The sequence below is a fragment of the Lontra canadensis genome, unplaced genomic scaffold, assembly GCF_010015895.1.
Source record: "Lontra canadensis isolate GAN:19392208 unplaced genomic scaffold, GSC_riverotter_1.0 scaffold3, whole genome shotgun sequence".
In the NCBI taxonomy this organism is placed as follows: domain Eukaryota; kingdom Metazoa; phylum Chordata; class Mammalia; order Carnivora; family Mustelidae; genus Lontra; species Lontra canadensis.
Window position 1 is genome coordinate 42,730,855 of NW_022630997.1, and position 21,449 is coordinate 42,752,303.

The following is a 21,449-nucleotide window of genomic DNA, read 5'->3' on the forward strand; positions in this document are numbered from 1 at the left end:
TTATTTTCCTCTCTAGTGACAGTAACAGAACACAATTAAGATAAGTTTATTTTTTAACCATTAATCATCAACAACTTTAAGTGCTAAGCCTCAGACTTTCCATTGAGATCATTTATGGTATAACTAAAAGTGCAAAATAAGACTTTTTAAAAAATCTAAATAAAATATTTTTCCTTTAAGATTGGCAAAAATGAAAAAGATTGATACTGGCAAGGATTTTCTGAAATGGGCACTTATAAACATATGGTAAAAGTATAAAATACTTTATGGGAGAACAGTTTGATATCATTCATCAAAATGTAAAAGTCATCTAGCAGTTCCACATCTAGGAGTTTAACCTACAGAGATAGTACCACAAGTGTGCAAAAATACACAAAAATTTTCATTACAGTATTATTTGTAAAGGAGAAAAAGTAGAAATAACCTTATTTAACCAGTGCTTTATTGGTAGACCTTCATGGTCATTTTAACATTTAAAAAAAAATTTTTTTTTAAGATTTTTATTTATTTATTTGAGAGAGAGAGAGAGACAGTGAGAGAGAGCATGAGCGAGGAGAAGGTCAGAGGGAGAAGCAGACTCCCCATGGAGCTGGGAGCCCGTTGTGGGACTCGATCCCGGGACTCTGGGATCATGACCTGAGCCAAAGGCAGTCATCCAACCAACTGAGCCACCCAGGCGTCCCCTTCATGGTCATTTTAGAAGTAAAGATACTTTATTTTAAAATGAAAAGCAGGAGCACCTGCATGGCTCAGTTGAGTATTCAAATCTTCATTTTGGCTCAGGTTATGATGTTGGGGTCATGAGATGGAGCCCTGAGTCAGGGCTCTGCCCTTGGAGCAGAGTCTGCTTGGGATTCTCTCTCTCTCAGATAAATAAATAAATATTTTAAAAGGGAAAAAAATGGGGGTGCCCGGGTGGTTCAGTCAGTTAAGTATCTGCCGTTGGCTCAGGTCATGGCATCAAGCCTGATGCCAGGTTCTCTGCTCAGCAGGGAGTCTGCTTCTCCCATACTCTTCCTCTGTGCTCTTCCTCATTCTCTCTCTCAAATAAATACAATCTTTAAAAAAAAATTTTAAAAAGAATGAAAAGCCGTACCTAAACGAAACACTGGAATGGGAATGTAAATTGATAATAGTTGTTATGGAAAAGAGTCTGTTATTTCCTCAAAAAGCTAAACATAGGGTCACTATTTGATCCAGAAATTCCACTGCTAGGTATATACCCAAAAGAATTGAAAGGAGGGACTCAAGCAGGTACTTGTACATCCATGTTCATAACAGCATTATTCACAGTAGCCAAAAGGTGGAAGCAACCCAGGTGTGCATTCATGGATGAACAGATAAACAAAATGTTGTATATCCATATAATGGAATATTATTCAGCCTTAAAAAGGAATGGAATTCTGATATGTGCACAACATGGATGAACCTTGAGGATATTATATCAAATGAAATAAGACACAAAAGGACAAATATTATGTGATTCTGTTTATGGAAGGTGTGTAGAATGAAACACTCGTGCAGAGAAAAAGTGGATTAGAGGTTACCAAGGGCTGAGAGGAGAGAGAAATGGCAAATTATTGTTTAATGGGTACAGAGTGTTTGGGATGATAAAAAGTTCTGGAAATAGTGGTGATCACTGTACAACTTTGTGAATGCTATTGAATTTTACATTTAAAAATTGGGCTAAATGGGGGCGCCTGGGTGGCTCAGTGGGTTAAAGCCTCTGCTTTCAGCTCAGGTCATGATCCCAGAGTCCTGGAATGGAGCCCTGCATGGGGCTCTCTGCTCAGCGGGGAGCCTTCTACCCCTCTTCCCCTTTCTCTGCCTGCCTCTCTGCCTACTTGTGATCTCTGTTAAATAATAAAATTTTTTAAAAAATAAAAATAAAAATGGGTTAAATGGTAAATTGTATGTTACATATTTTTTACCACAGTATTTTTTTTTAAACTGAGGTAGTGCTTTATGTATTGCTTTAGAAAGATGTCAGAAGTACTTTCAGGGGGAAAAACTAAATGTGTATATTGATGTGGGAGATTGGAAGATGAGTAGGTTAGTATTTTTTTGAAAAATTCTCTCTGTATATTTGTTTATTCACAGGGAGAAATGTTAAGAGGATATGTACCTATTTGTTATAATGTACGGTTTATCTGTGAGGCGTGGGACTAGGAGAGGGATTGAAATTTGTTGCATTGTTTGCATTTTTTGAAATTTTTATAAGTATTTCTTTTTTTAAATAACTTTAATGGGAGATACACAAACCATACAATTCATTGGTTGAAAATGTACAGTTAAGTGGCTTTTAGTATATCGAGTTGTGTGTCCCTCACCACAATGAATTTTATTTCATTTTTTAGAAGATTTTGTTTATTTATTTGAGAGTGTGAGAGTGCAGGCGGTGAGAAGCAGGCTACCCATTGAGCAGGAAGCCTGATGTGGGGCTCAATCCCAGGACTCTGGGATCATGACCTGAGCCGGAGGCTTAACTGGCTAAGCCACCCAGGCGACCTCACCACATTGAATTTTAGAACATTTTCATTACCTGAAAGAGAAATTTTGCACTCCTTAGCAATAACTACCCAATCCTCAGCTCCCCCCACCACCCCAGCTCAGCCCTGGGTGACCACTAATCTACTTTCTATCTTTATGGATTTGTGTGTTACTGATTTTTTTTTTTTTAAGATTGTATTTATCTGTATGAGAGAGAGCACAAGCAGGGGGATGGGCAAAGGGAGAGGGACAAGCAAACTCCCTGCTGTCCCTGTTGTGCACAGAGCCCAACACAGGGCTTGATCCCAGAATCCTGAGGTCATGACCAGAGCTGAAGTCAGACATTTAACTGAGCTGTCCAGGTGCCCTGTTCTGGATGTTGCCCACAAACAAAATCATATAATATGTGGCCTTTTGTATCTGCCTTCTTTTACTTGCCATATTTGTAAGGTTCATTGATGTTGATGTAGGTATCTGTACCTCATCCCTTTTCACGGTTGAATAATATTCCATGTATGGATATACCGTATTTTATCTTTTATTCATCTGTTGATAGACAGTTGAGTTGTTTCTACTTTTTGGCTATTATGAACAATGCAGCTCTGAACATTCCTGTACAACTTTTTATGTGAACATAAGTTTAAATTTCTCTTGGGAATATACCTAGGACTGAAATTGCTAGGTCATATGGTATCTCTATATTTATCCATTTGAGGAACTGCCAAACTTTTCCAAAGTGGCAGTACCATTTTATAATCCTACCAGCAACGTATGGGTTATTGCAGTTTCTTTACATCCTCATCAACACTTGTTGCTGTCTTTTTGATGATTATAAGCCATCCTAGTGGGTGTGATATGCTATCTCATTGTGGTTTTGATTTCCATTTACCAGTGGCTAATGATGTTGAGCATCTTTCAGTGTGCTTATTGCCATTTGTATATTTTCTTTGGAGACTATTTAGATCCTTTGCCCATTTTTAAATTGAGTTGTCTTTTATAGTGGTAATAGTTCTTTTTTTTTTTTTTTAAGATTTTATTTATTTGACAGAGACAGTGAGAGAGGGAACACAAGCAGGGGGAGTAGGAGAGGGAGAAGCAGGCTTCCCACTGAGCAGGGAGCCCAGTGTGGGGCTGATCCCAGAACTCTGGGATCATGACCTGAGCCAAAGGCAGATGCTTAACCACTGAGCCACTCAGGCGCCCCAGTGGTAATAGCTCTTTATATATTTTATTTTATTTTATTTACTTATTTTTTTAAGATTTTATTTATTTATTTGACAGAGATCACAAGCAGATGGAGAGGCAGGCAGAGAGAGAGAGAGAGAGAGAGGGAAGCAGGCTCCCGGCTGAGCAGAGAGCCCGATGTGGGACTCAATCCCGGACCCTGAGATCATGACCTGAGCCGAAGGCAGTGGCTTAACCCACTGAGCCACCCAGGGGCCCCTTATTTTATTTTTTTTAAAGATTTTATTTATTTGGCAGAGAGATCACAAGTAGGTAGAGAGGCAGGCAGAGAGAGGGGCGAAGCAGGCTTCTTGCTGAGCAGAGAGCCTAATGCAGTGCTTGATCCCAGACCCTTAGATGATGACCTGAGCCAAAGGCAGAGGCTTATCCCACTGAGCCACCCACGTGCCTTTTTATATATTTTAGACACAAATCAGACATTTGATTTGCAGAAATTTTCTTCCATTCTCTGAGTTGGTTTTTTTGCTTTCTTGATGGTATCCTTTGAGGCACAAAATTTTTTGAGGATCCCCAATTTATTTTTTTGTTGTTGTTGCTTTTACTTCTAATATCATAGCTAAACTAGTGTCTAAGATCACAAAGATTTACACTTACAGTTTTTTTTCTAAGAGTTTATAATTTTAGCTTTTACATTTAGGTCTTTAATCCCTCTTGAGTTCTTTGTTGTTGTTGTTGTTGTTTTGTTTTTTAAAGATATGAGTTAGGGAGCTCAGCTTCTTTATTTTGCATTTGGTTTTCCATTGTCCCAGGACGGTTTATTGAATATAACAGATGTTTCTTGCTTTCATACACACACACACACACACACACACACACACACACATACATATACATAACATACATACATACATATATTGGGCTTAAACTCAAGAGCTTGAGTTCAGGAATTGAGCTGAGATCAAGAGTTCGATGCTTAACTGACTGAGTTATGCAGATGCCCCACATTTCTTGCTTTTATAATTTTAAAACTGTAAAGTGAAAGACTGGGATGGTAATTTGTAAGACTAGCAAAAGTGAAGGCGCTCTTGGGCAGGAAGCTTTAGGCTGAAGAGTAAGCATTGTCAAAGAAAAGATTAAAGACAAAGAGAGGAAGTAATTGATAAATTGAATTACAACTTCTTTCTCCCTATTCTGACTGAGTTCCTAGTGGAACTAGGAGCTAATCCAGTATGTTAGGGTACCTGTCTTTCTGGCTGGCAGCAATTTGACTTAGAAAGGTGGGTTCAAAAGTGTAAAGATCCAGTCTCTGTAAGGCTGAAGGATGATGCTCTGCCAAAGTCTAAGAGAAAAGGTAGGAATAGATGCTTGTGGTAGCAGGGAAGGAAGTTGAGGGTAACAGCAGTAGGAGACAGGTTCTTGGTGGGTGATAGGTTCCAGGATGGAATAGGAAAAAGTCTCAAGATGCATCTAGTTTGAATTTTTGAAAAGATATTTATTTTGAGAGAGAGAGAGCGAGCGAGCGAGCAAGCAAGGGGGAGGGGCAGAAGGAGAAGGAGAGAGAATCTCCAGCAGACTCAGTGCTGAGCACGGAGCCCAAAGCGGGGCTTGATCTCACAACCCTGAGATCATGACCTGAACCAAAACTGAGTTGGTTGCATAAACAACTGCACCACCCAGGTGCCCCTGGAATTTTAATAGTATACTTGCCAGTTTCGTGTTGTAGTTATCTATAAAAATCAAGTTAGTAGTTTGTGGATTATAAACTTAAAAATCTATCAGATTGTTGCTGGTTAGAAAGACAGGTACACTGACAGACTAGATTAGCTGCTAGTTCTACTAGGAACTCAGAATTCAGAGAAATAAATTCCTAGTATATTTATCTGCTACACCCTTTATAATAGCAAAATTCTTGGATCCCTCCTACTTCTGCTACACTGAGGAATTCTCCTCAGCCAGTCCATATAAATTTGCAAGGGATCACCAGACAAGTAATTATGGTAAAATATAATAAATCTTGAATTAGTTCTGAGAAGTCTCTATAACTCTTCATTCAGCACATATTTATTAAGCATCTGCTATATGCCAGGCACTGTAATAGGCTCTGCAGATATAGTGGTGAGCAAAACCAGGCAAAATTTATATGTATTTGGGACTAGTAGTTGAATGAAGACATCTTACCTTAATTAAACAATAAATTAATATACAGTTACTGTGATAAATTCTACAAAGTAAGATATATAGTGCTATAAAAACATAGGGGCAGCTGTCTTCTCCACTTCAGGGGCATGGAGGTAGCCTCTCCCTGATGTGCTCAGTTGCAGGCAGTTGCCAGCTCTGAGATGAATGGTTCTGTGGATACAGCTACCACTACCCTGCACCTTCTGGTTCAAGGGTGATTCCTATAGTAGCATCCAGCAGGTGCCCACCGAAGTCACTGTGGTCTTGTTATATTTCAAAAGTACTACAAGTGTGATTGCTTTTGTGAAGAGCATCTCATTTTCTTATATCAGAGAAAATGTTAAGAATTAATTGCAGAGGAAAATACTTCTTCCCTCTTGGAAGGAAGAGTGCCTGCAGGATCTCAGTCTTTTGAGGTAACAAGCTGAAGAGGATTCCCATTAGGTTAGGGTGTTTTGACCTCTGCAGCATCTGGGAATGGGGTGGATAGTCTGCAGTAGATGATCCAGACTATGGTAGATAATGTGTGCTGCTAGACATCTCTGGATGGAAAGACTGTGGTACTGACACAAATGCAAGGCTTCATGTGGAAGGCAGCATTTTACAGCTCGGAGAATAAGCTAGAATAAGAATAAGATGGCATTCTAGCAGCTAGGAAATGGAGAAAAGCTGGGATGATGGTGTATATCTATTCTTCGGGGAGGTGGAAGCACAGAAACTATGACTTGTGCATTCTACAGAGGAAAATATTCTTGAGCTTGTGGATAGTCCTTGATGCCAAGAATGGACATAAAATGGAGACAGTTATTGAAAGACTGCCAGCAGCATTGAATGCTCAGTCAGCAGCCACCTCTTTTTGACACATTAGAGGCTCATGCTGCTGAGGAAGTAGACATGCGTGTAGCAGCAATGGTGGTGAGACATGGCTAGGTGTAGTTAAGAAATGATGAAAAGCCTATAGCTTCCATCAGATCATTCAGCAAACTACTTTTCTTCTCAACCTAGAAAAGAATTTCTAAGGAATACAAACTGTTTCTCATAGTTTGTCCCTGTGGTCTAGTTTATTTTAATGGTAAAAGTAGTTTACGTTAGAAATACACATATATACACACACATATGTAGGCAAATATGTATGTGCTCGAATTACTTGCTAGAGGTGCATGAGTGATAAAAATCTCCAGTGAAATTAAAACTTATTTTAAAATCTATTTCTATAAAAGTTGTTTGAAACTACAACATTAACCCCTACTGAGGGCCAAGTATAGTTGATAGAACTATATAGGATCTAGAACTATAGAACATACAGGATCATGACCCGATCCGAAGGCAGCTGCTTAACTGACTGAGCCACCCAGGTGCCCCTATCTTGGTTCAGTTCTAATAGCATGTCATGTCAACTTAATGTTGTGATTAGGAAAAACAACTTCTTCCTCCTCCTTCCTTTTCCTCTTAATAAAAATCAGTTTTGATAGGGAGGAGTGAAGGAAGTCTTCTCTGAAGAAGGATGACTAAAATGTTAATCTAAAGTCTGATCTTTGCAAAGTGAAGAAGAATATTCTGGGCAGAGAGAAGAGCATGTGCACTAGCCTTGGGGTTAGATGGAACACGTTCTTGAAGAAGTGATGGTGGGGCACCTGGAGAGAGACATAATATAGTGGGAGAAGCTACAAAGGAGACCAAAGCCAAGCAAGCAGAGAGACTGAAGGAATCCTGGAGAACTGGTGAAGAGGAGTTTCAAGAAGGATGAACAGTTAGCTACGACTAAAAGAGCAAATACAAGGAGAATTGGAAAAATCTTGTTAGCTTTAGTAGCACAGTAGTTACGGGGGATATTAGCAAGAACAGTTTTGATGGAGTGGTAAGGGAATGAAGCTAGATTGGAATGGATTAAGAAACGAAGAATTGGGGCTCTTGGCTGGCTCAGTTGGTAGAACTCTTAATCTTGGGGTTGTAAGTTCAAGCCCCACAGTGGGTGTAGAGATTACTTAAAAATAAAATCTTAAAAAAGAAATGAAGTCTGTGGAAAAAGTTCCCTTACAGAGGGAGGAAAGAGAGATTGGTAGCTGGAGGAAGACAGGCCTTGAGGGAAAGAATTTTTTTTTTTAAGATTTTATTTGAGAGAGAGCGAACAAGCATAAGTGGGAGGAGGAGCAGAGGGACAAGCAGACTCCTTGCTGAGCAGGAAGTCTGATTCGGGGCTTGATTCCAGGACCCTGGATCATGACCTGAGCTGAAGTCAGACACTTAACCCACTGAGCCACCCAGGTGCCCTGAGGGAAAGAATTTTCAATGTTTGTTTGTTTGTTTTTAAAACATTTTAAAAAATTTATTTGAGAGAGCAAGTGAGCACACAAGTGGGGCGAGGGGTAGAGAAGCAGACTCCACACCGAGCAGGGAGCCTGATGCAGGGCTCGATCCCAGGACCCTGAGATCATAACCCGAGCCAAAGGCAGACATTTAACCAGCTGAGCCATCCAGGCACCCAATGTTTATTTATTTATTTAAGGGAAGGGAGACTTAAGCTCAATTAAAAGCTGTGGGAGGAATTGGGAAGGAAAGCTGATTATGTAGGAGAGAAAAGGGCTAATCAATGATTTATGCTTCCTAAAATGTCAGAAAATTATAGAATCTGAGGCAGAGGATTAACCTTAGATTATGGAGAGAAGTTTACTCTTTGGAACTAGAATGAAGGAGCTAGATGAACCAAAAGAACAGACAGATGCAAATGTAGGTAGTTTGTATGGTTTCTGTTTTCTCTGAAGTAGTATGGGGTAGGTACTGAGAGACCGGGGAAGCTGAGGTGGGTTGAGAGTAGGAGTAGGAAGGTCCCATTTGAAGTTGATGTTCTTGAATTATTAGTGGAATGCATTTGTCCTATTTCATGACTTTTTCCAGCAGGGTTTGGTAGCACAGGTATGAGCTTAGAGAAAAAAAATTCATTGAGGATATTATTTTTGCCAGACGGTTTAATTTAGGCATTTAGTGAAAATGTTGTTGAAATGATGGATCATGAAATCAGGTTCTTGAGAGAAGTGAAGAAAGAAAAAGGCTGATAGACCAGGAAAAAAGCATATGCTACGGAGATAGTTTAATTTGGGGTGCCCTTTTTTATTTAGCTGTAGTTCCCATACCATAAAATTCGCTCTTTGAAGTGTATAATTCAGTGGTTTTTAGTCTTTTTAGTTGTACATCCTTTACCATTATCTAATTTCCAAACATTCCCATCACCCCAAAAAGAAAGCCTATATTTATTGGCAGGGACTCCCCATTTCCCCCTTCCTCTGGCAGCCAATCATCTACTTTGTCTATCTGTTGATTTGCCTATTCTGGATATTTCCTATAAATGGAATCATAGTATGTGGTCTTTTGTATCTTATTTATTTAACATCATGTTTTCAAGGTTCATCCATATAGTGGCACGTATCAGTACCCGATTCCTTTTTAGGGCACAATAATCCATCATACGGATATATCACATTTTATGTATTACTTATCAATTGGTGAACATTTGGATTATTTCCACTTTTTGGCCATTATTAATAATGCTGCTGTGAACATTCATGTACAAGTTTTTGTATGAACTTACAAACTTATGTTTTAATTTCTCTTGGGTATATACCTGGAAGTGGAATTGCTGAGTCATATGGTAACTGTATGTTTAATAGTTTGAGGAACTGCTAAACTGTCTTCCAAAGTGGCTGTACCATGTTTACATTCCTACCAGCAATGTATGAGGGTTTCTTCACATTCTCACCAGCACATGTTACTGTCTATCTTTTTGTTTTGTTTTAAGTAGGCTCCACGCCCAGCATGGAACCCAACATGGGGGTTGAACTCAAGACCCCAAGATCAGGCTCTGAGCTAAAAGTTGAACACTTAACTGACTGAGCCACCCAGGTGCCCCTGTCCACCTATTTTTCTTATAGTCGTCCTACTGAGTGTGTTTTGATATCTTTAAAAACTTCTTTTTATTTATGCAAGTAACACATGAATTTTTTTTTTTTAAAGATTTATTTAATTTAGAGAGAAAGAATGTGTGAGCAGGACGAGGGGCTCAGGGAGAGGGAGAGAGAATCCAAAGCAGACTCCCCACTGAGCATTATGACCTGAGTCGAAATCAAGAGTCCTATGCTTAACTGACTGAGCCACCCAAATGCCCCTACATGAATTTTTTTTTCTTATAAAATATTTATACTATATAAATCAGGCTAAAAACCCTATGACCTCCACCCCAGTCAGTTCTTACACCTTATGTAAAAAGAAAAATTGTTTTCACTTTGGTGTGTCTTTTTACAGAATTTTTAAGAATTCTCAATGTAATAGCCCTATATAGCCTTCTTACATTAATCCAGCTGTGTCTAAAGAAACTCTGTAATAAATGTTTTTTCTTTTCTAACCTTTAACTGTAAAACGTAGCATTTTTAAAAAAAAATTACAACATTGTTTTGTAAAAATCATATCAAACAAGCAGGCCGACTAAATGCTTATAGATAAAGGCTTAATGTCCCATATATTTTGGCTTTTAAAATGATGGCTATTAGTCTTTCTGTATTGAAACATAATAAGTAATATTTTCTTCTTGGTCTTAGTGCCTGGCTCTCGGGCTATGAAAACCCCGTGGTGTCTCGAATTAATATGAGAATACAAGATTTAACAGGACTAGATGTTTCCACAGCAGAGGAATTACAGGTAGGTAATCACATTATCCTTAAACTACATGCTATCACATTATTTCTTTATGCTTTTTTAAAGATGCTTCAGATGAGATTTCCTAACATTGTACAGGCACTGGATAGGTATTTTAGGAGAATTTGGGACCCTAAAAGTGAATTTGGAAGCTGAAATCAAGCAAACTGATCTTAATGGAAAAAGTAGGATTAGTCTGTGGTCTCTAAAATTTCTTTACAAAACATTAAAAACTCTTAACTGTTAAGTATAAATTTATAGGGAATGAACAGTATGTGATACTATATTAAGCAGACTATAATTTTTGTCATTCCTAACTAAACCTGTCAGGTAACCAGGGGCAACCTTTTTTTTTTTTTTTTTTTTTTTTCCAATGTCTTTTTCTCTTTTCTCTTGAGATAGTATTCACATGCCATAAAATTTACCCTGGTTTTATTATATGCATATGGTTATGCAGCTGTCACCTCTATCTACTTGTAAGACTATATCATCACTTCAAAAACTTTAAGCAGTCACTCTCCATTCCCTCTCCCCAATGCCCCTGGCAACTACTAATCTCCTTTCTGTCTATGAATTTGCCTTTTCTAGATATTTCATATAAATGGAATAATAAAATATGTGGCCTATTGAATCTGGCTGATACAACTTAATATAATGTTTTCAATGTATCAGCACTTTGTTTTCATGCCTGAACAATATTCCATTGTTTGGATATACCACAACTTCATGTATCTATCAGCTGAAGGATATTTGGGTTGTTTGTGCTTTTTGACTATAATGACTAATGCTGCTATGAACATTTGTGTACAGGTTTTTGTGCAAACATATAAATTTCTCATGTGTGTGTGTATGGAATAACTGAGTCATGTGGTAACTTTAACATTTGAGGAATTGCCAAACTATGTTCCAAAATGGCTGCACAATTTTATAATTCCATTGGCAATGTATGAGGATTACAGTTGTTCACTTGTTCTTGTCTGGTTTTTTTTCCTCATTACAGCTTTCATTTGCATTTTCCTGATGGCTAACGATGTTGAGCATCTTTTCATGTGCATATTTGCCTTTTATTTCTTTGAAAAAATTTTTGTTCAAATCCTTTGACTAGGGGTGCCTGGGTGGCTCAGTGGGTTGGGCCTCTGCCTTCAGCTTGGGTCATGATCTAAGGGCCTGGGATTGAGCCCCGCATTGGGTTCTCTGCTCAGCAGGGAGCCTGCCTCCCCCATCTCTCTCTGCCTGCCTCTCTGCCTACTTGTGATCTCTGTCAAATAAATACATACATACATACATACATATCCTTTGACTATTTCTCAATTGGGTTGTTTGTGGTTTTTATTGAGTTGTAAGTGTTCTTTTTAGTTTCTGGATATAGGAGTGTTATCAGATACATGGTTTGCAAATATTTTCTCCCATTCTATAGGTCATCTTTCATTTTCTTGATGGTGTCCTTTGGCACAACATTTTTTTAATTCTGATGAAGTCTGATAGGTCTTTTTTTGTTTTTTGGCTTTGGGATTTTTTTTAGTTGCTTTTGGTTTCTTTTTCTTTTCTTTCTGTTTTACTAAATTCCAGCATAGTTAACATAAGATTTTATATTAGTCTCAGAAGTACAATATAGTGATTCAGCAGTTTTGTACATTACTCAGTGCTCATCATGATAAGTGTCCTCTTAATCCCTGTCATCTGTTTCACCCATCCCCACCACCCATCTCCTGTCTGGTACATCCTCTATAGTTAAGTCTGCTTTTTGGTTTGTCTCTTTTTCCCTTTGTTTCTTAAATTCCACATATGAGTGAAATTGTATGGTATTTGTCTTTCTCTATTTCACTGAACATTAGAACATTATCCTCTCTAGATCTATCCATGTTGTTGCAAGTGGCTAGATTTCATTCTTTTTTTTTTTTTTGGCTGAGTAATATTTCATTGTGTTTATGTACCATAACTTTATCCATTCATCTGTCAATGAACACTTCAGTTTCTTCTAAATTTGGCTGTTGTAAATAATGCTGCAATAAATGTAGGGGTGCATATTTTATCGAATTAGTGTTTTTGTATTCTGGAATTACTGGATCATGTGGTAACTCTGTTTTTAATTTTTTAAGGAACCTCCATACTGTTTTCCACAGTGGCTGCACCAATTTACATTCCCACCAGTAGTGTATGAGGGTCCCTTTTTCTCCACAGCCTCGCCAACACCTGTTGTTTGCATTTTTCATTTTAGCCATTCTGACTAGTGTGAGGTGGTATCTCATTGTGGTTTTGATTTACATTTTCCTGATGATGAATGATGTTGAGCACATTTTCATGTGTCTGTTGGCCATTTATATGTCATCTTTGGAGAAATGTGTGTTCATATCTTATGCCCATTTTTAAATTGGATTGTGTTTTGGGTGTTGAGTTGTATAAGTTCTTTTGTATTTTGGATACCAACCCTTTATCAGATATGTCGTTTGCAAGTATCTTCTCCCATTCAGTAGCTTGCCTTTTAGGTTTTTTTTTTTAAGATTTTATTTATTTATTTGGCAGAGAGACACAGAGAGAGAGGGAACACAAGCAGGGGGAGTGGGAGAGGGAGAAGAGGCTTCCTGCTGAGCAGGGAGCCCAGTGTGGGGCTCGATCCCAGGATCCTGGGATCATGACCTGAGCCGAAGGCAGACGCTTAATGACTGAGCCACCCAGGCGCCCCTGCCTTTTAGTTTTGTGATTGTTTTCTTTGCTGTGCAGAGGCTTTTAATCTTGATGTAGTCCCAATAGTCTTTTTTTTGCTTTTGTTTCCCTTGCCACAAGAGACTTGTCTAGAAAAATGTTGCTACAGCCAATGTCAAAGAAATTACTGCCTGTGCTTTCTTCTAGGATTTTTATGGTTTCCGGTATCACATTGGTTCTTTAATCCATTTCAAGTTTATGTTCGTGTATGGTATAAGCAAGTGGTTCAGTTTCATTCTTTTGCATGTTGCTCTTCAGTTTTCCCAATGCCATTTGTTGTTTTTTTTTTTTTAAGATTTTATTTATTTATTTGACAGACAGATCACAATTAGGCAGGGAGGCAGGCAGAGAGAGAGAGAGGAGGAAGCAGGCTCCCCGCCGAGCAGAGAACCAGATGCGGGGCTCCATCCCAGGACCCTGGGATCATGACCTGAGCCGAAGGCAAAGGCTTTAACCCACTGAACCACCCAGGCCCCCCCCGAATGCCATTTGTTAAAGAGACTGTATTTCCCATTGCATATTCTTGCCTCCTTTGTCTAAGATTTATTAGCCATATTATCGGTTTATTTTCTATTCTATTCTCTTGATCTGTGTGTCTGTTTTTGTGCCAAAACCATACTGTTTTGATTACTACAGCTTTGTAGTATATCTTGGTATCTGGGATTATGATACCTCCCATTTTGTTATTCTTTTTCACGGTTGCTTTGGCTAGGGGACACCTGCATGGCTCAGTCAGTTAAGTGTCTTCCTTTGGCTCAGGCCATGATCCCAGAGTCTTGGGAACAAGCTCCAAGTCTGGCTCCCTGCTCGGCAGGGGCTCTGCTTCTCCCTCTCCCTCTGCCCCTCACCACTGCTTGTGCTGTCTCTCTCCCTCTCTCCCTCTCTCAAAATAAATAAAATCTTAAAAAAGAAAAAAAAAGATTGTTTTGGCTATTGGAGGTCTTTAGTGATTCCATACAAATTTTTGTATTCTTTGTTCTAGTTCTGTAAAAAATGCTATTGGTATTTTGATAAGAATCACATTAAATCTGTCGATTGCTTCGGGCAGTATGTACGTTTTAACAGTATTTGTTCTTCCAGTTCATGGGCATAGAATAGCTTTCCATTTCAGTTTCTTTCATCAGTGTTTTATAGTCATCTTCAGTTTCTTTGAAGTAGTTTTCTGAGTACAAGTCTTTGAGGTCCTTGGTTGGGTTATTCCTAGCTATTATTTTTAGTTAAATTGTAAATAGGACTGTTTTCCTCATGTCTTTCTGCTACTTCATTATCAATGTATAGAAATGCAGATGGATTTCTGTATATTGATTTTGTATCCTGTGACCTTACTGAATTATCAGTTCAAGTAGTTTCTTTGGTTGAGTCTTTAGGGTTTTCTATATATAATATCATGTCATCTGCAAATAATGAAAGTTTAACTTCTTCCTTACCAATTTGAATGCCTTCTATTTCTTTTTCTTGTTTGATTGGTATGGGTACAGCTCCCAGTACCATGTTGAATAAAAGTAATAAGAATGGAGGGGCACCTGGGTGGCTTAGTGGGTTAATAAAACCTCTGCTCTTGGACAATTGTTTGTTGCAAGTTTTCGATTACTGATTCAGTTTAATTGCCAAATCAGGCTCTATTTTATGTTTTTTTCCTGATTTGGTTTTAGGAGATTAATAGTTTCTAGGAACCTGCCCATTTCTTCTAGGTTGTTCAGTTTGTTGGGATATAATTTTTCATAATATTGTCTTACAGTTCTTTGTATTTCTGTGGTGTCAATTGTTACTTCTCCTCTTTCATTTCTGTTAATTTGAGTCCTTTTTTTTTTTTTTTTGGGATGAGTCTGGCTAGAGGCTTACCAATTTTGTTGATCTTTTCAAAGAATCAGCTCCTGTTTTCATAGTTTCTGTTTCATTTATTTCTGCTCTAATTGTTATTATTTTCTTTTTCCTACTGGTTTGGGGTCTTGTTTGTTGTTCTTCTAGCTCTTTTATTTTTTTTATTTTTTATTTATTTATTTTTTTTTAAAGATTTTATTTATTTATCTGAGAGAGAGGCAGTGAGAGAGAGCATGAGCGAGGAGAAGGTCAGAGGGAGAAGCGGACTCCCCGTGGAGCTGGGAGCCCGATGCGGGACTCGATCCCGGGACTCCGGGATCATGACCTGAGCCGAAGGCAGTCGTCCAACCAACTGAGCCACCCAGGCGTCCCATTCTAGCTCTTTTAGATACAAGGTTAGGTTGTGTATGTGAGATTTTTCTTGTTTTTGAGGTAGGTCTTACTGTAAACTTCCTTCCTAGGACAGCTTTTGCTGAATCCCAAAGATTTTGAACCATTTTCATTTGTTTCCATGTATTTTTTATATTGATTTCTTGTTGACCCATTCATTGCTTAGTAGCATGTTATTTAACCTCCATGTATTTGTGTTCTTTCCAGATTTTTTCTTGTGGTTGCTTTCTAGTTTTATTGCATTGTGGTCAAAAAAGTTATTTGGTATGACTTTAATCTTTTTAATTTGTTGAGACTTGTTTTGTGACCTAATGTGTGATCTATTCTGGAGAATGGTTCACGTGAACTTGAGTGTATATTCTGTTTCTCCATGTGCACTTGAATGTGTGTTCTAAGATGGAATGTTCTGAGTATATCTATTAGATCCATCTGGTCTAGTATGTCATCCAAAGCCACTCTTTTCTTACTGATTGTTTTTTTTTTTTTTTTTGCTTGAATGATCTGTCCATTTATGTGAGTGTTAAAGTCCCCTAGTATTACTATATTATTATTTCCTTTGTGTGTGTTTTTAAGATTTTATTTATCTGAGAGAGAGTGTGAGTGTGAGTGACAAGAGAGCAGGAATGAGGGGGAGAGGCAGAGGGAGAAGCAGACTACCTGCTGAGCAGAGAGCCCAGCAGAGGGGTCCATCCCTGGACTCTAAAATCATGCCCTGAGCTGAGGGCAGATGCTTAACCCACTGAGGCACGTGGTGCCTGCCCCTGTATGTTTGTTATTAGCTGTCTTATGTATTTGGGTGCTCCCATGTTGGGTACATAAATATTTATATCTTCTTATTGGATTGTCCCCTTTATGAAGCGTCCTTGTCTTTTGTTACAGTCTTTGTTTTAAAGTCTGCTTTGTCCAATATAAGTATTACAATCCTGGCTTTCTTTTCATTTCCACTTGCATGATAAATTCTTTTCCATCCCTTCACTTTCAACCTGCATGTGTCTTTAGGTCTGAAGTGAGTCTCATAGGCAGCATATAGTTGTGTCTTGTTTTTTTAGTCCATTTTGTCACCCTGTTTTTTGATTAGAGTTCTTAGTCCATTTACATTCAAAATAATTATTGACGGGTATGTACTTATTGCCATTTTGTTACTTGTTTTATGGTTTCTTTTGTATTTCTTTTTTTCTCTTCTATCATGCTTTTGTGGCTTTCTTTAGTGATACACTTGAATTCCTTTCTCTTTATATTTTTGCATATCTATTACCAGTTTTCAATTTGTAGCTACCATGAGTTTTATATATAAAACATCATATGCATATGGCCATCTTTATTAAGTAGATCACTTAAGTTTTTACTCCTCTACCCCCACATTTTAGGTATATGGTGTCATACTATATATCCTTTTATTTTCTGAAACCCTTGATTGATTTTTATAGATAGGCTTAATTTTATTGCTTTTGTGCTTCCTACTCTTCTTACTCTGCTTGTGGTCTTTCCTTTCCATTCAGAGTCACCCTTTAACATTTCTTATAGGGCTGGTTTAGTGATCATGAATTTAATTGCTGTTTATCTGAAAGCTATCTCTCCTTTTATTCTGAATGATAGCCTTGCTGGATAGAGAATTCTTGGCTGCAGGGTTTTTTTTTTTTCTTCTTTCAGCACTTTGAATATATCCTGGCACTCCTTTCTGGCCTACAGAATTTTCTGTTGAAAAATCTGCTGGTAGCCTTATGTGGTTTCTCTTTTTATGTAACTATTTTCTCTTGCTGCTTTTAAAATTCACTGTCACCACTTTCTGCCATTTTAATTACTATGTGTCTTGGTGTGGACCTTCATGTTGATTTTGTTGAGGGTTCTCTGTACCTCCAGGAGCAGGATTTCTGTTTCCTTCCCCGGATTTGGGAACTTTTTCAACTATTATTCTTGAAATAAATTTCCTGCTTCCTTTTCTTTCTCTTTTACTTCTAGAATCTGTATAATGCAAATATTACTATGTTTCATGGTGTCACTGAGTTCTCTTAGTCTATTTTAATTGATTATCTGTTTTACTCTTTCCTGTTCAACTTTTTTTCCACTATTCTGTCCTCCAGGTCACTGATTTGTTCTTCTGCTTCCTCTGTTCTACTGTTTATTCCCTCTAGTGTATTTTTAATTTCAGTTATTGAGTTGTTCATCTCTGATTGGTTCTTTTTTATGTTTTCTGTCTCTTTGTTGGGGTCCTTCGTCACAGGGACGAAAGCCTGTATTGTTAGTGGGCCATTCTGGGGCTGCTCTGGCCTTAAGCTGAGTCAGAGCAGACATTTGCCAAGGATGTGGTAGCACCAGACTGCAGGGTGCTTTTCCTGTCTTGTGCCCCGAGAAGCTTTTTTCGGGGGGCTGGGTCTGCAGTCAGACCAGCCCCCTGCTGGGCCACAGTCTGAGGGGTGTGTATTTATCTTCACCTCTCCCCAGGTTAGGAATCACTTTGGAGTGGTGGAGGCCCCAGTCAGGGCTACTTGCACACTGCTAGGCTTGTGGCACTGCTTTGGATGGACTCTGGCTTAGAGTGTATTGGAGAGAGTGGGGGCTCGTGGCACTAGCAAGATCTGCCCTGGTTTGCTGCGGGAGAGGGCTTACACCCCCTGGGAAAACTCTTGCCTAGTCTAGAATGGAGGGGTGGGTCCATCAAAGAGCTCAGGGAATGAGGAGGTGTGTTGTTGGTAAGGTTCATGTAGGTCTGCTGTGTGAGGGGATCTGAAGCTGCCTGGGATGGAGGGGACGTGTCTGCAGAAGAATGGTGAGGCAGGGCTCTCACTGTTAGCAGGAGAGTGTTCTGCTGCCCTGGTTCCCACAGGTATCTGTGTATCTAGGCTGGGGGAATGAGGGAGGGAAATGGCACCTTCTAGCTCTTTTGTTCTTACAGAAGTGTCCCCAAAACCCCTGTCCTCCAGCACATGCTCTGAGATTAGTAAATAAATCTCCTTCCTATATACCCCAGGCATTTTTCAGACTGCCTTTTCTATGCTGTATCTCATCTGGACTCTCTGTTGCATTGTCTATTTAAGGGCATGGACTCCGTTTCTTCTAGCCCTCCAGCTCCCAAGAGCTGAGCTTGGTGATTTTTAAAGTTCCAAGTGTTATGCCCCATTGATTGTAAGAACTTGAGAAGTCAGGCCTCTCTGATTTGCAAAGCCAGATGTTACAGGAATTCATCATATGCATATAACCGTGCATGTCCCCCATGCCTGGGTCAGAGGTCTGTTCCTCTTCCTTCTCCACTCCATTGTGTCCCTCCTTCCCGTAGGCAGCCTCACAGTCTGTTTGGCTCACAGCCATGTCTCAGCCTTCTGCCCTCTTTGTTGTGGCCTCTTCTTCACATTTAGCTGCGGAGAGTCTGTTCTGTCAGTATTCAGGTCATTTTCTGGATAATTTACGCGGATTTTGGTATTATCCATGGAACAAAGTGAGCCTAGGATTCTCCTACTCTACCATCTTAGTCCCTGATTGCTTGTGCTTTAGATGTCTAAGAAACCATTGCCTAATGCAAGGTCACAAAGATTTACACCTGTGTTTTTTCCTAACAGTTTTATGCATACTTTCAGATCTTGATCCATTTTGAGTAAATTTTGAATATGGTATGAGGTGGAGGTCTAATTTCATTCTTTTAATGTGAATATCCAATTGTTCCAGCATCATGTGTTTAAAAAATGATTCTTCCCTACTGAATTGTCTTAGTAATTATATGGGTATTAAGAATTAAAGTGCTTTATTTCTTTGCACTTACCGAGAATAGTTTAAACATTCCTTTCCTTCTCATTGTGAAATGATATAGAGTAAGCATGTTTTCTCCGCATTTGCAAATTGTCATACTTATAAGTTTGGGTTTTCAACATTTTATCCTTTGTGCTTTTAATATAAAGTATCCATGAGGGTTTTTTTGTTTTTTATTGTGAAGATTTCTTTCCAACATTACTTCCTCCAAGACATCTTTCTCCTTTCCATCACAATCACTTTCCATATGTTAGTAAGTTTGCCTTCACCAAGTTCCTCTGGCTGCATATCTAGAGTTTCTTGAATAGCACAAATGGAAGCATTCCCCCTTGTCAGTTCTTTTTCCTGTGTCCCCATTTAGGTTTGATATGAATTTTACTTACAGCATCATTAACTTTCCATATCTGTGCTGTACGTTAACTTTTGTTAGCCAGTTCCCTCTTCCAGCCGTCCATTTTTGTAAAATCTCACATGGTGAGGAAAACACAATTACATATTTTGCTGCCTGTGTGTGAACTGAATAACAGATGTGCAGTGACCAGTCACTGATAGACTTTGATAGAAGTGATAGGATTGGTAATTGATCATGATGTGCAGCTGTTATTTACATAGTAATTTCTGGTCTAAAGCGCTAGCAGCAACATTAGTACTTTATGCAGCTACAGTTAATATGCTGTGGTAAAACTGAAATTTAAACTGTTTTTAGGGGTCTGGTGTTAATGATTAGCTAAACATGCATTTTGGAACTGTGCAAAGAAGGGTTGTCTATACTTAAATTTGCTTAAGTTGCCATTTATTCATTGGTAATCTACAGCTTCCTTGGTATTCATTATATTATTAAAAACTCTTGTATACATCTTTTTCTTCCCTGATCTATGTTTATTCTCATTTGCTTAACCTTCACAGAATTTTTCAAGCTACTTGATAACAGTTTTACTTAGTAGGCTTAGTAGGCAGATCCAGCCCAACATATCTACACCATAAGGAATCAAATATCCAGAGTAATAATTTACACAGGACTTGGACTTTGCTGTGGGCAAACACTCTTTTAAATATATTCTCCTTTCATTTCATTAGCAGTGCTGTTTAAATCCCATTTTCCTTTCATGTTGTCATATTGGGATGCAAGGAAGGAGTTAAGGAGGGTATCCTTCTCCTTAGTTAATAAGAAAACTGAGATTGTATTGAAAGTTACATATATTATAACTAAGAAAGCTAGAACTTACACTCAGACCAGATACTTTTCTTACTTTCTTTTGCTGCTTCACACTGGGATTGTCATTACCAACTGAAATTGTTAGCACCCTCCAGCAGGAATAATTAAGTTTTGTGTTAACTTCCTCCCTCTTTTACCTTAGGATAAAAAAAAAAAATATGTAGGAGGAAATTTTATTAAAATAGATTGGGAGTTTCCCAGCATTTTGGGCTTTGGAAAATATGAGTCTTGATTTAAACTCCAAAGGAAAGTGTTTAGTAAAAATTAATAATAGAACCCTCCAAACTCTATCCTAGAAAATTTTAATTCTAAACATTTTAATTTTAAAATTCTAACTCATTTTAGTTTATGTATTAGAGGAAAACATGTACCCCAAACATCTACTAAAGAAAAGCATATTAACTAAGGTTCTAAAATAATTATGTAGTAACTATCCTAGATTTTTATCCTGGTTCCTTAAGAACTCTCATTGATTTAAACTGCTTTGCTTCTCATTTCTCTAGGAGTATGTAATCATGACATATAAGACACCAAAATAGGACTTATTAATTTTTTGAGTAGTAGTCTTGATTCTTTTTAATGTGTACTTTGTTCCTCTCCTTCAGGTAGCAAATTATGGAGTTGGAGGACAGTATGAACCCCATTTTGATTTTGCACGGGTAAGTTAAAAAAAAAAATGAACGTAGGCGTTCTACTGAAGCTCAGGCATGACATGTTAATTCTGTTCTTTTAGTATTAAAAACTTAGTCTGTTTGCAATTTATGGAAGTATGGTGGAATAGAGACCCTATAAAACCTTTTTAGCAGTAAAAAACCCTTAGATACACAGTTTAAAAAAAAAAAAAGATACTTTTAAATGCATTGCTGAGCCTGGAAGAAAGTAAAGGAAAATCCCAAAGGCAAAATGAACAAAGAAAACCTAGAAACTAAAATTAGAATTAAAGGGGGTGGCAAAAAAGCTGAAGCTGAAGGCATGTGCCTCCAAGAGTTGAGAGCTTTGGAGACTAACAGCTCTGTGAGAGGACCTACCACTGTGTAAG

The 21,449-nt window shown here is 38.3% G+C and overlaps 1 protein-coding gene and 1 pseudogene across 2 annotated transcripts in view; both read left to right on the plus strand.

Moving 5' to 3' along the window:
* Window positions 1-21,449, plus strand: part of P4HA1 (prolyl 4-hydroxylase subunit alpha 1) — a 78,493-nt gene that overhangs the window by 46,570 nt on the left and 10,474 nt on the right. For both annotated transcript variants that reach the window (XM_032840669.1, XM_032840659.1), the window contains exons 10-11: window positions 10,443-10,542; window positions 21,016-21,069. In XM_032840669.1, the coding sequence (XP_032696560.1) occupies window positions 10,443-10,542; window positions 21,016-21,069 (154 nt within the window). The remainder of the gene's footprint in view (window positions 1-10,442; window positions 10,543-21,015; window positions 21,070-21,449) is intronic.
* On the plus strand, window positions 688-6,721 carry LOC116879757 (annotated as a pseudogene).